Source organism: Medicago truncatula, chromosome 2 (assembly GCF_003473485.1).
Source record: "Medicago truncatula cultivar Jemalong A17 chromosome 2, MtrunA17r5.0-ANR, whole genome shotgun sequence".
NCBI classification, from domain to species: domain Eukaryota; kingdom Viridiplantae; phylum Streptophyta; class Magnoliopsida; order Fabales; family Fabaceae; genus Medicago; species Medicago truncatula.
In genome coordinates, this window is record NC_053043.1 from 7,150,257 (window position 1) to 7,165,936 (window position 15,680).

At 31.6% G+C, this 15,680-nt stretch overlaps 1 protein-coding gene across 1 annotated transcript; it reads right to left on the minus strand.

The window, feature by feature from the left end:
- Positions 1-3,618: 3,618 nt before the first annotated feature.
- Positions 3,619-5,318, minus strand: LOC11437834 (S-adenosylmethionine decarboxylase proenzyme 4). The gene has a single exon (XM_003594023.4). It carries the CDS (start codon positions 5,038-5,040, stop codon positions 3,985-3,987), a length of 1,056 nt encoding a protein of 351 aa, XP_003594071.1. The 5' UTR covers positions 5,041-5,318; the 3' UTR covers positions 3,619-3,984.
- Positions 5,319-15,680: the final 10,362 nt, after the last annotated feature.

Here is a 15,680-nt window from a genome sequence, read left to right on the forward strand (position 1 = left end):
CGGTATGAAAGATATTTATATTAATATTACATATGAATAACGGAAGAAAAAAAAATCCGTATGAATAAAATTCATAAGAGATTCTATGTTAAAAACTCATTTTTGTTTTGTTTATAGATGCACTTTTAGTCCTCTTATTTTACTTTAAACAAAGTTTTTGTTCCCTATTTCAAATGGTGACTCTTCAATACATTCTTCAAATTACTCACAATTTTAGGGAAATGTGGTTATGTGACAGTTTTCAGAGACGACTTAGTTAAGTGGTTATGTGGTTTTAGTCGAAATTTAGGGTCTTGTTTGATGCTTATCTCGGAACTTTGGAGAATATACTTTGCTCTTCTTGTTTGGGTTAAAAGATACCAAACACTTTCTCTTGAATCAGACTCGGAGATTGTGGTGTTCTTGGTTAATAATGGGCGTCCTTCGACTCATTTTTGCTTTTTGATTGTCTCTTTCATTAATCGTCTTATGATGAAGGACCGATATATAACGTTTCTCATAATTATATGCAAGCAAACCCAGTAGCAGATTGGCTTGCGGGCTATGTCATTCAGCACCTATGAGTACTCACTATTTAGATTATCAATTGATGGATTGTGTTAACCTTTCATAATATAATGCAATCAATGTATATTTTAATCATCATATTCTTACGTAGTATGGCCTAACAGGCTCCGTCGAATTAGGAAAAAAAAAGTGAAATTGTTGGTTTGAATAAATTATAATTAGAATAAGCTTAATATAAGTTGTACTTATATTAAAATTTTGAAAAAAATGTACTTGTGAATTTATTTCAGTTGATATAGATATTTTTATTCTGAGGTTTGAACCCAAAATTGATCACACTTTAAAGATGAATTTACGATCACTAGACTACTTGCTAAAAATATATGAAAAGGTAAATTACTGTTTTACATGACCTTCAAAAATATTTATCAAACTAAACAAATTTTGTTCATTTTGTGCTTTATCTTCTATTCTATATACATTAGTTCAAAGAGGAATTTGATGTTGAATTCCACTCTTAAAAATTAGCTCAAAGAATGAGATTGCATATATATATATATATATATATATATATATATATATATAGATCCAACAATATGTGAACTTTGACAAAATGAAACTTTAATACCCACCTTCACATGTAGTGTGGATATTGAGTCCAATTTTTGATTTGACTTCTTTAATTTGGCTTCAATTTACCAATTTTTTTACGGACATTTTTTATCCTCAAGTTTGATATTTTTTATTTTGAAGAAAATTAAAATCTACATTAATTTGGATAGTTTAATTTTGATCCAACGACAATAGATATACCAGATATGTTGAATAAATAGTCAATTTTTTTTCCTACATTCAATCTCACTATTCAACTAAAAAACGAGAAATATTTATTTTTTATTTTAAAATTAAATAAAAATACCTAGATTAGGTGTTGTTTGTCCGATCTTATTGAACGGTTACAATTGTATAAACGTGTGACAACATCAATTTATTGACCGCATTGAATCAAAGTCCCTAAAGAACCAGTTTGCATATAAAGTGTAAAATGATTAGTATGTTTTAGCAGCTAAATTTTTCATTAGTTAATTGTCACTTTTGGTTTTTTCTATATAAAAATGAACATGATCACTTTCGTATAATATGTGGACATTTTGTGTATTTGATTCTTAGCCTACCCATCTATCAACATCAGTGCAATTCCAATCAAGGAGCAATTTTTATAAGACTTTTTAGTAGCCAGTCATACTTTACATTAATCGGATAATGTAGTTGAACTTTTTGTGTGTCCAATGTTTTATAGTAACTTATGGTCAAGTTTATATCATACAAGATTATATGTCTTATATCATCTACAAAGTTGTTTATCTAATAGGATTAATAAATTTTATTATTAAATTAATTAAAATGCAATGATATTTAATAATCCAACGATAAAAAATAAATTTATGAATTGTTCAACGTTAATTTTTTTCTGCATACTAGACAAAACTCTAACTTATGACTAAAGTTATACTATAATTTTTTCGATAAGCTGGTTGGTTTAGTTACATTGGATAAGACATTTTTTTTTGCAAGATCATTGGATAAGATATTAAAGCCATTGGCATGTCGAAAGTTAGCAAATTAGGCGTGGGGATGATTCATGCACTTTCCAGCTCAAGCAAGTCATTCTTCTAACTTGTGCAAATATTACTGATTGATATGATCGTACGTGGCCAACGAGTGCTCTTGGGACATTGATTGAGGTCCATTTATACCATTGATACGAGTGACATTGATGTGAATGCTTTTAACAATCTCAATACGATAAAAAGGGAGTTCCAAAAAGATACAACGGGTTATATGTGTTTAATATTTTTCATGAACATATATATCCTCCGATCACTATTATAAGCAAAAATCAACATTTTAAATTCATCCATTAAATGATATATGTGGTCTATAATTAAGACCATATACATCATTAATTAAATGAATCTAAAATATATGTTTTTGCTTATAATAGTGACCCAAGACAGAGCCGACCCAATGCATAAGTCAGACGTGCGGTGGCCTAGAGCCCATGGCCGTGGGGTGTCCAGTTTTTTTAATAAGGGGGTGTATATATTAATACGTTTTTTAAAGGGGATTTATATAGCATAATTTTCAAAGAAGGCCCAACCCTTTATCAGACATCAGCGCAGTAGTCTTCATCCTTTTTACTTTATAATTCAGCAGTATTTCATTTTCACACATCCCAGCCCAGTGTTTTCATTTTCACACTCCCCAACATTTTCTTGGCCAAAATACAAACAAAACTTAAAATAAAGCGTAAAATGCAAAAGCAACACGTAAAACGCAAAATCTCTACTCTTTCCAGAGATCAAATTTGTTTTTTATTTTTTGTGTTTCAAATTGAAGCGAACTCGAATTTGTATTTAGATTTCATAATATAATAATATGTCTTTCATCATTAAAGTTTCATGTTAAAGACATCAAATTTAATCTTTGGTGATGTATATACTGGGGTCAAGATCCTATATACTGTATTATGTCAAAACTGGTATACTACTAATTATGAACCTTTTTGGTAAGATCTCCCGGTAGTAGTATTATTGTTCTTTTACATGTCTCTTACTTTTGTCATCTATTTGCCTCTTATGTATGGCGTGCCTCCCGCATTAAATTATGTCCAAGTGCACTTCAAGTTTTTTTTTTTTATGATACAGATACAGTGTAGGATATCACTTGTGACTCACGAGAGAAGCTAAAAATTGTATAGAAACAAAGCACAAAAAGACAAATAGGTGGATAAAACATGAAAAATATGGAAGGACAAAAACAGAAAGAAAATATCAATATACAAACCTCAAACAAGAACACTTTTAAGCCCACTACACATAACATCCACCTCAAAAATCTTAGGCGTGACAAACCTAAGTGGGGTGCATTATGATGAATATCATATAACCTCCTTTCCCCATTTGGACAATGCATTCAAAACTCAATCCTCCACATTTGGAATTTCACAATTCACATACAAAAATGTAAAAAAAATTCACATCAAAATTCACTTATAATTTTAAATTGTGACATCTAACAATTTTTAATGGTGAGAATATTTCTCATATATATAAATAATAATTTGTTATTATATATACCTCTTAACGAAATTAGAGAACTCAAATAGTCAAATATGTGAAACACTTAACTTGTTCCACACAAGTTGCCCTAACTTTCTAAACAAGTCAACCCAACAATATTCATCATACATAGGAACCAACCACATTGTGCTATGTCACCACCCCTGAAATATTTCAACTAAATTCTAAGTCACTCTTGTTAGCTTATGCTCTCAAATTTTTGACATTGATTCCCTAACATCGGAGAATCTTGCACTTATACAAATCAAGACGGTCCAAATTTAAAGCTTGATAAATAAAAAGATACGTTGTAAATCTTGATCAAAATCAGATGATCGAGATTTTCATGCATTGACTACTTTGAAGCATTTTTCCGACGACGTGGGGTAAACGTTTGAAACACAACACTACCTATTGCAGGAAACTGATCCATAGCACAACTCCTACATTTCAACCCAAGAGGCTCCAATGCACCAGTAACCTTTCTCCAAACCTCATTGTTATACTCACTACATGTCGTTATCGACACCGACATTGTCCCTGGTCGGAAAATCTGAACAACCTTCCTCAACATATGAACAATGTTGTCATCATTGTCGCTTATGGACCCCACACATTCAAAGCTTGCATAGCTATAACCATCTTCCGGAGTCACATGAATGGTAGAATAGCATTCTCCATCCATTCCATTCATTGAATAGCCACAAGGATCAAATGCAAAATCACAAATGAATGCTTCTTTGTTGATTTCATTTATACCAGTAAGTTCTGTCATTTGATTTCCGGAAGAGTTGCCGGATTTCTCCTCGTCGGGTCGCCTGAAGAATTTTCCGGCAAGAATAGGATCAAGCTCTGTCATGCAAATCTCCATTGTGTATTGTTCATAAGGTATGTGATGATGAGGGTTTTGGGTTGCAGTGAAAACATGCCATGAATGAGATGAAGATTTTGAAGGCATGATGGAAGCTTTTCTGAAGCAAAGATTTGAAGGGATAGTGTTTTCTAAGTAAGAAACTTCTTCATTGAAGGAAGTGTGAGGGAAAGGTTGTGAATTTGGGAAGATGAAGCTACCTCTTGTGTAAGAAACTGAGGAGAGTGTAAAGTTAAGGTGAGTGTTTGCAAAGTAGATTAAGGGAATGATGGATTTGAGAAGTTGTGTAGTTCCACAAGTTTTGATTATGATCTTTGTTGGATATACAAAGAGACTTGATTCTGATAAAACATAGGCATCAAAGTAAGAGTTTCCAACTGCTGAAACAACTGTGCATTGAACAGCTTGTAGGATTTGTTGAATGGATTCAAACTCAAGTTTTCTTAGGCCTAGTTGGTGATTAATGGTTGGATTTGGATCATCACCAAAGAAATGAAGTTCTAATCTTTTTTCAAAGCCTTCAAAACCAGAAAATTCCATTTTGGGAACAAGTGAGAGAGGGAGAGATAGATAGATTTGGTTTTAGTGTTGAAGTAGAGGTGAGAGAAAGGTTGGGGGGTGTAGTTGGTATTTATAGGTGTGTGTGTGTGTGAGAGTTAGAGTGAGAATGTAGAGTGTGAGGTTTGAGAAGAGAGCATGCGGGTGATGAAACCAAGAATCATGATTTTGGGCATAATGAAGTGAATGGGATTATGATATGCAACAATTTTTTTGGTGTTTTTCTTTTAGCTGAATCTTCTCTTATATTCTACTATCAGAGACAGCAAAATGAAACACAATCTATATTGGCCACGCTCATGATTCAGTTCTTTTATCACTACTTTATTTTAAAGCTACCTCTTCATAGTTTCCAATAGTATCACATAAGATTAAGATTTTTTTTTTTGCTATGATTCTTGCATATGTAAATACAAAGACTAATATCTCGAGTCAGATATGACTATGATTAATAGATTATAAAGTTCTCTCGAGTTTTAATGATGTTTTCTCAAAACTGATTTTGAATCAAAGATTTTTAGTTACACTGATATAGATTTGAATAATCTTATTATGCCCTATTGGTTATAAAATTAAAATATAGTTAAATAGATAATGAAAATGAAGGCTAAGAATTCAGAAGTTTAGAAAAAGAGATAGTTTAAGGTATCAAAATTATTAGTATTTTTTGAATTATGTGTTATTTGGTGTGTAATGTTAGTTAACTTCTGTCTTGTAACTAAACAAATAAAAAATGGAAGGATATTGAGGAAACTAATTTGACCATAATGATTGGTTAAACTTATGATAAGTGACAGAAATAATTGTGTTGAGACCATATCATATAGTAAACACTTCTTTTCACAATGACAAAGAAACTTAAGATTTTGTAGGAGTTCAACACCTTGTGAATTTGATCTCATGACTCACCATTCAACCTAATTATATCAATGATAATTCTTCTAAACATAATCATAAACCTTAGCTAGAACCTAGATTTATTTGTAGTAGTGTTGTTTTGCAATACAATGTAATTATGAACTCTGTAGAGAGGTTAAAACATGTTAGTTAATTAATTAATTAGAGCTCACTAGGTTAAAACAGGAAAACAGATACATATAAGAATTGTAAACAAATTTCTAGGACAAATTTGCTAATTCATAAAAATCATAGGCTAATTTGATGAATAAGTACAATTTGAGAGACAAATTTGTCTATTCTCAATTCACAGAAAGAAGAAAAAAAACGTAGGCGTGCCCAAAATATCATCCAATATTTGAAGTATGAACAACAGTTAATTATTTTGCAGATGAACACATGTATGAAGAAACCAAATGGAAAAATCCAAAAAGATATCAGGCGTGACATGTAAATAATTAGAATATCCTTGAATTGTGGATCCCGTACGTGAAATGAAATGCACTAACACATGTTTCATATATAGCAAGGTGGCAGTATCATTATTTTATCAATTTGTTTTTATGTATTTAATTAAGGGCTAAATATGTTTTTAATCCTTACATTTTACGTCCATTTGAAGAATAGTCCCTACATTTCATTAAATTTTTTTAAAATCCTCACATTTTATCTCCCTTATAAAAAATAGTATCTGTTGTTAATTCTCTAACGGAATGCTGATGTGGCAGTTAGTGAGTCTCAACTATTTTAGGGTTAAATATGTTTTTGGTCCCTACATTTTGCATGACTTTGAAGAATAATCCTTATTATTTTAGGGATTTTATAAACATTTATTGAAAAATAAAAACTATTTTTTAAAGGGATGCAAAATATAAGGATTAAAAACATATTTAACACTTTAACAAAAAGCTTGCATACACACTTGTTAACCATGTGTCACCACCCTAAGCTATAAAGGATTTTTTTTGCCTTCAAAGGATTAGTCTCAAAAGGTCGGGTTATAAAACAATTATGTAACGTTCATCATTATTAATCTGAAAAACTCCTTTAAAATATGTTTGATGTGTAGTAATGTTATAATACCATCACATCACATCATATGTATAAATGATTCTGACTGCCACTGTGTTGTTGTATGGGTTCATCAATTTGCATTATCATAGTTAAATTCGAACTGAGAATTTTTAGTCAAGTTAATAAGATATTTTCTATTATTTTATCCAAGTATTCTTTAGGTTCGATTTTGAAAATTGGGAAGTAGCTCTTTGTTCCCTTAATATATATATATCTTAACACACTCTCACGTCCATGATCTAGGTGACCTAACCATGTAGTAGATAGTAAATAAGTCTTGTTTTGATTCTAATAGCATTGTAGAATTTGAGTTAGACCTAACTCAACCTCTACAAAAAAAATCTGATCGATCTTAAAAACTTATCTACGGGCCTTCCTTACCAATATCATTGTAACATATTTTGTAATTTTTCTAGTTTAGGTTCTCCTTTAAGTTGTTGGTCTAATTAATATTGAGGCTAGACTCGAGATCTATTGCTCAAAATTCATATATCATTAATTGGAAAATGTCAAAATTTATTTATTTTCTCTCTCTTGATCGTCTCTCTAAAATTTACGGTGAGAGAGAAATATAATTTGTAGAAGAGCAATGTTATTTGAACATCAATTTGGTTGACAACCACATTGACAATCATATTTTTACAAAGAAAAGTATGTGTTGGTACAAAAATCAAAGCAATAGAAAGAGAAAGTAAAAATATAATATGAGTATGAGAGAGAAAGTTGTCAAGTAAAAATATAATATGAGTATGAGAGAGAAAGTTGTCACAAAATGTTCGTTAAAAAATGAACGTACAAATATATCATTTCTCTTTGTGGAAGGAGTGGATCCAAATTATGTTTGTTGGTTTTATGTGGCCTCTGCCCACCCACACGGAAACACCGTGAATACTTAAAATTTCTACACACATTAAGCCGGCAAAATTTAGAAGCTCAATTATAGCTTATTTGAACATAAAGTTAATCTAGATACATCATAGTAATGTTCAACTAGGTAGTTGTACAAAAGTAACAGTAATTTTGAAGGGATTAATTAGTGATTGATTGATGGTCTTTTATAGGAAGTTTTGGAAGCCTGTCTATGCCGACAATTAAAACTAACTTCTCCATCATGTTCATGGTCTCCTAGACTTCAAATTTACGAGTTGTGAAGATTATTATATATATCAATAATTCACTATGATATACAAATACAATCACAAGCTTCCCTTAATTAGTATAAATTACGGGTATAAAACGTGTAACTATAGTATTTAGAATGAAAAAGGAAAGATGCAGTACAAGATCTAAATGATAGGAAAAGGGAATGCTAAATTTGAAGGCAATGATGAAAATTTGTGAGTTCAGAATGAAATAAAATTTTGCAGTTTTAAGAGGTAAAAATGATGTGAAAGTAATGCGTCATGGATACTAGTAAATCTTATGCTTGTGGCTGGCAGCCACTCTTTGAAATGCATGCGCACTACACCAAACTCAAACACTATCTCACATTTTGTCCTCACTTTCGATCTCTCACACGCAAGCAAAACCATTGCTCCTTACAATATTATTTTGTATGTATGGTATTCTTTTTTAAAAAAAAAAAAGATTTGTATGGTATTCAACTTAGGTATATTGTTAGAACTACAATCACTTAAATAGTAAGGAGAAAACGCAAACAATGAAAAAAACAATATTCTATAAAGAACGTTGTTCGTTTAATTGTGTCCTATGTCTCTGACCACAAAGTAGCCACAATTCTTTTATATCATCGGTGATATATTATGATTTACAGTTTACGACTTGTATTACGTATTATGAATTTTTTTTAAACATATTGTCAATATATATATTCAACATATATTTATGTGCTAAAACGGAAATAGTTGGAACTCAAAACTACGATGGTAAAACAAAAACAAAAAGCACTATAATCAGTCATTTTTAGGTTGAGGAACTTATTAGCGACGATAATAATCAACTTTGTTTGACTTTTTTTTTTTGTCTATTTGAGTAGAGTAGTGTTATTTGAACAACCATATGAGACAATTTTTGTGACAACTTATTTTCTCTCTCTTTTCATTGGTCAAAAACAATAGAGAGAGAAAAAGGAAGAGGGAGAATAAGAGGATAATGTGAGTATGAGAGAGAAAGTTGTCAAAAAGTTGTGAGAAAGTGGCGGTACAAATATCATTTCTCATTTGTGTATGGAGTATGTATTGCTTAATTAAAAGACAAGAGATTGTGTCCCGTCCCGTGAGCATAGCTCAGTTGGTAGGGCAATGCATTATTATATGCAGGGGCCGGGATTCGAACCCCGAACACCCCAATTATTCACCTTATAAGGTGAATTCTAACCACTAGACTACCTGACAAAAAAAAAAGACAAGAGATTGGTAATTTTAATAATCAAATGAAAACTTTTTTTTAGGACTTAAAATGAGTTTTGAATTCAAACCTCCTCAATCCTAAATTAGTTAGGCCCCACTAAAAGTATAGGCACCTTTCTAAACCCCATACAAGCTAAAAGCGATTTTTTTTTTCTGACCTTGTTGTCAAAAAAAAAATCAAGTCTGACCCCCATTAAAAAAAAATTCCAAAATGATCCACTTTTAATTTTTGCTGGTTTTTTTTTTGTCCTTTTCCCCATTCCCGCCAATTGAAACGGCGGGAATGAGCCGCCGTTCTGACACACGTCACATCGCCACTAGGCAGCTGTTTTTTTTTCATTACCGCCATTTGAAATGGCGGGACTGATTTATTATTTTTTTTTTCGTTTTTTTTTGGCAACATTTGTTTACATTAAAACACAACAAATAATAATGATAAATAAAAACATAGTAATTTATTTGAACACATAATACAAAACGTTATTAACTACCGGTTATTTATACTCGGACAATTTCTCCTAATATGACCGGTATGCAGACACAACCCACACTGTCTCGGTGTCGGAGTCCTATCTACCACCTCCTCGTCCATTTCAGTCCTTATGCGGGCACTATTGAGTCGACCTTTCTTTAGTCTTCGCATGTTTGGATTATGGCAAAGCACGTGACCGTCGTATGGGAGCCAATAACTCTTGTCCTGGACTACTTTGAAGGTTATGTTGTAGATGGAGTAAACACTCTCATTTTTGAACACATCTGGAATAAGGGTTGTGTAGTCATGCCAAAATGAAGAACACGTGGTTATGACATGGGAACATGGCAAATGTAAAGCTTGAAACTTCCCACAATCACACCACCCTGCTCGTAGGTCCACCTTGAAAGTTCCCATTGGCCTTCCCTCCCTGTAGTTGACGGTCTCAAGGACTGAGAAGGTATACCTTTCTCGGTCAAACTGTTCAACATGATGGGTGTTGGACTTAACAATGTCATCCTTAATCGCATTTTGGCAATATTCACTGAACAAATCTCCGGAACCTACCCTTGCAAACGCTTTTTGAGCTCTATCAGCAAAGAGACATGCCAGCCTATAGTAGGTTGATTGAACTATAGGTGTAACAGGTAGGTTGCGTAACACACAACCCAATCACCGCCACAACCCACAAACCAAAGCTTACATAACACCCCAATCCCATATCCAAGCTATTCTCAACAAAGTCATCATGGAGAAAGCTCCCGAATATCAAACTATTCATTTGATGACTTCAATCCAACTCACTACACCACACAAACCAGTTATCCATACCAATCACAATACTCCTCGTTCAACCTACCAACCCCTCCACACATTGTAAACTATCCTCAAACAAGCTACACACCTCAATGGCCAAATTCACAAACTAATACCATAGAAAGTCTGGCAGCAGGGTTTAATGACGATGACTTCCTTAATGAAATCTGGACCAACTCAGCTTCACAAGTGCAAAATGGAGTCGCTATGGAAACTAATGATGATGTTGAAATTCTTGACGAGGATGTGGAACAGGAAGAGCACGAGGAAGAGCAAGGGAAGAGCAACGACCTGTACGAAATAAAAAAGATAAATTATGTGCTACGGGAGGTCATAGTTTACATTGGCGTAAATGGTTTCCGCGGAGAAAGTAGTTTTTGTGTTTGTTTTTATTTCTTATGAATAAAATAATTGGTGTTTTTAAATTAAATATATCATCATTATTATTTGTTGTGTTTTAATGTAAACAAATGTTGAAAAAAAAAAAAAACGAAAAAAAAATAATAAATCAGTCCTGCCATTTCAAATGGCGGTAATAAAAAAAAATTAAAAAAAAGCAGCTGGCCAGTGGCAATGTGACGTGTGTCGGAACGGCGGCTCATTCCCGCTGTTTCAATTGGTGGGAATGGGGAAAAGGACAAAAAAAAAAACCAACAAAAATGAAAAGTGGATCATTTTGGAATTTTTTTTTTAAAGGAGGTCAGACTTAAAATTTTTTTTGACAACAAGGTAGAAAGAAAAAAAAAATGGCTAAAAGCCCCCACCCTCCTCATTCCTTAATTCATCATCATAATAATGCAAACCTCAAACCCATGATTGGTCCCACTACGTAACAACAACTTTGGAAGACCCTACACTACAGGGTGCATATTATCTAGCATGTATCCCAACTTGATGGCAGACTTGGGTCGAGTCCATGTTTGTATCAAGTGTTAATGAGATTTTGAGGGACATGTTGTCCCCACTATGCCCTTATCTGCAAGGACATTGCCATGATCAGTTGGTAAGGAACAAGCGGGCTTTAGTCGCCGCAATATACTTGTTTGCATGCGCATATTTTAGCGTACATGAACTGAACATAATACATAAAGAATTTGCACAAAAATGTTTTAAAAATTGAATTAGACATCAAACTCATTAGATCTTTATGGTTCAATGTTTTTAATTACACTGTTTGAACATGAGCGGAACTGCTGTCAGATTGTTCATATAAGTTATAACCATACTATAGAAAATGTCAATTTTAGATTTAATCGATTGAACCATCCTTCAATTCGATTTTTAAAACATTGCAATAAGAATGCGTTGCGTAGGAGAAATTTATTTAATTTGTAGTGTAGTGTAGTGTAGACTACTAATGAGCATCTTAGAATTGCTACTGTATCATGCGGACAAAACTTGGAAGGGAGCTTCTATGAAGAAGTCAGAAAAACGACTTTTTCGATGAAGTCGTTTGAATGGGCCAATTAGATTTCAAGTGATGACACGTCAGATACCCTGCATTATGTTAGAGTGCAGGCGGTCTACAGTACCGTAAGTAGAAGGAAAACTTTATTTCATGATCTTAATGGTTAGATTTACTTGATCTCTATGTTATTGTGGTATATTGTTTACACATGATTAGTATCAATTCTCTCTCCTCTTTATTTCTCTTTATTTATTTATTCATATTCTCTCTTTCAGATTTTTATTAAATTAACATCTTCATCTTTCCTTCACCATATTCATCTTTCCTTCATCATCTTCATCAACTTATTCATCATCTTCATAAAAGGAAAAAAAAAAACAGAAAAAAAATGAAATTATATAACTTAAAAAAAAAAATTACAATTAATTACATTTCGATAAAAACACTTCCAATTTCAATTTCTCATTATTTACATCACAAATCATCATAAAAGATTCAATTTCTCAAACCTTCAAAAAAAAAAAACTACATAAAATAAATCTAAACTGTCTACATGAAAGTAATTACGTAAGATTAATTTCTTTAGTATATCTTCTACATGAAATTGTAAGATTAATTACGTAAGATTAATCTAAACATTCTTTTATTACATTTCTTCTATCTTCATTATTTACATTACAATTAATTACGTTTCTTCTATCACAAATCTTATACCCACTAAAAGAATGAGAAAAGAAGATAGATTATAAACAGTTTATTATGTAAAATTCACATGGCTTCAATTCTTATATTGTGGTTGTCAAATTCTAAAGCAACTTCGGTTTAAGTGAGATTTCTCGTGTTTATACGTTGAATCAAAACCTGAAATTACTCTGAAATTTATAAATTCCGTGAGAATTTTTGTTTTGATAGTTTTTGTTGTTGTAAGAACCTTAAAAAAATCATCATCAATTGGCTTATGGATTAGCAAAAGAAGCATGTGTTTTCTTCTTGATTTTCATATTCGATCAGAACTAGTTAAAAATCGTTAAATTTCATTGTGTATAAAGGGAGATCCGTTCGGATCGAAACGTGGGTCGAAATAACCCGTTTTATAGTTACGGTTGAAGAAGATGAGTATAAATAAAAAATAAAAATAAAAATGGACAATAGGAATCGAACCAAAGATACAATTGTTTACTTGTATGATTTTTATTTTATCACCAGCATAACCAAATAATTTTTTTTATATTTATTCTCATAATTAGTCATTAATACTGATTAATGCTCCTTTTTTTTTTTTGAGGGAAATCCAAAATAATGCCTACGTCGCTAGATTTTACATCATAGATCTGGAAATTTTTATTTTTGTTTTTCTTGAAAGCTTAAATCTGGAAATTTTAATAACACAGGTTGGATATTTTTTTTTTTTTTTTTTTTGCACTTGCATACATCTAGTTAAGTGGTTATGACCATAAAAGATTAAATGATTAGCTTTACACAATTATTAGTTTTCTAAACAATAAGCTTTACACGGTTATAGTAACTATAGTTTTGGGGAAGATGGGATGAGAGGTCCCAGATTACTATTTTTAAAATGAATGATTTTTGCTTTTGGAAAATGCTCTTTCAACGATAAATTTATAAATAAAATATGATGTTCTTACAATTCATTTGAATACAAATCAAATCAGATTGGATTTTTTTTTATTTTTTTGAAAATCATAGATTTGGAAATTTCAATAACACCGGTCTGCAAATTTTAATTTTTGGAGGTAGTAGTGACGGCCATCATGATGGTGATGGATATGGTGGACGGGTTGTATGAACAATTCATCAAAGAATAATAAAAAATTATCATGTAAATTGGAATTGATGTTTTGTTAAAATGAAGGAGAAGAAAGAAAAAAAGGAGAAAGAAAATAAATATAGTGTACACAATAACTTTAGCGAGGTGATTAATTTGATGGTTCAAAAAATCTAATAAAGTTAGTCTACGGTGGAATATATTGAGCAGGTACACATTACATAACATTCAACAATCAACACACGTGATACGTGGCACATTATTATTGGATGTAGGGTAACTTCACCGAAAAAGTCAATTGAACGACTTCACCATAGAATTTCCCAACTTGGAAATGTATGGTTTCCTATACTAATTAATGTTCATATTGCATGTGCATGCACTCAAGAGTTTGAAGCCATAAAAAGTGGTTGATGTGCTTCAATCCATTCATTTTTTCTTTAAAAAATTATTTTGTAACTAGGCATATCCTTCTCTGGCTTTTGTTGGCTTGCTAATGGTTACATCTTAATTGGTGTGCCTTACAAGATGAACATGGAGTATTAGTAAAATTGCTTTGTTTTGCTTTTTAAAAAAATCTAAGCACTGGTTATGCATTATAACATTGTCACATTTGCATATATTAAAAAATCTTTAAAAATGTAGAAAGTTCACCCGTTACTACATGAGTTTTCTTCTTTAAAAACTCTACCAAAAAATTGTGAAAGTAAGAAGATAAAATGCTTTTAAAATTTAAAATAATAAGCTCAAATTTAGATGGCCTTCCTGGTTAAATTATGTCACACCTGCAATGTTCTTTAAGTTCAACTTGAATATCACCTTAGTTGATCCGAGCTCAGTTGTCCAATGAATTACATATAGGAGACTTATGATTTTCACTTTAAGCAATTGAAATATGTGAGAGTGAATCAGATTTTTGTGAAGCCTAGATAAAAAAAAAAATCAACCGATGGTATTTTTTTTTTGAAGAAAAAAAAATACCTAAATTCATTTTGAATCAAAAAAAATTTAAGGCAACAATTATATATGTATATTAAGTTAAAAGATGAAAGTCATTCAAGCACAAGGTGTGTCTAGAATAGAATTAAAAACAAAGTCGAAATTCACACGATTAAAAGAAAACAACTAACAAAAAACCACCAAACAACATCCATAAATGGAATAACCAATTCAACCCGCGGGATTAGATCATCAAGTACTCGAATAAAAAACGATGTTAGTCGTTGATCCTTTCACATTGCATCAACAATTTTTTATTGCATTTACCAATTAGAGAAATCATGGATGTCAAAGGCACTAACAAAATCTTTATAAGGTGTATTATTATGAAACTAGAATTAAATTATTAATTTTTTTTAGGGATAAATTATTCATATTATATTGTAAATTAATGGTAATACACCTAGCTAGGGACAATGGTTTTTGTGAAGGACGGATCCTACAAGAATCATTCCTAAAAGTTCCCCTACAATTAAAAACAAAACATCACAAAGATAGAGAGATACCTTTGAGGATAACCAAACCAAACCGAATCATTTTAGTTCCTATATGAGAGGGCTCAAGTCATGCCAATAGCAACATAGAAAAATCTATCTCGAAAAGGGGATAATAGATTGACACATATTACATTCAAATACAATATACTATGATCTCAACATATCATATCATATCATACACGCTACATCATTTTCTTCCATTGAAAACAAAAGCAAGTCTGTGTATTTTTTATTTCTTGCTAATAAATTTGAATCTCTCTTCTCTTGATTGCACCACACAAGTATCTTGACTTTCACTGTCCTG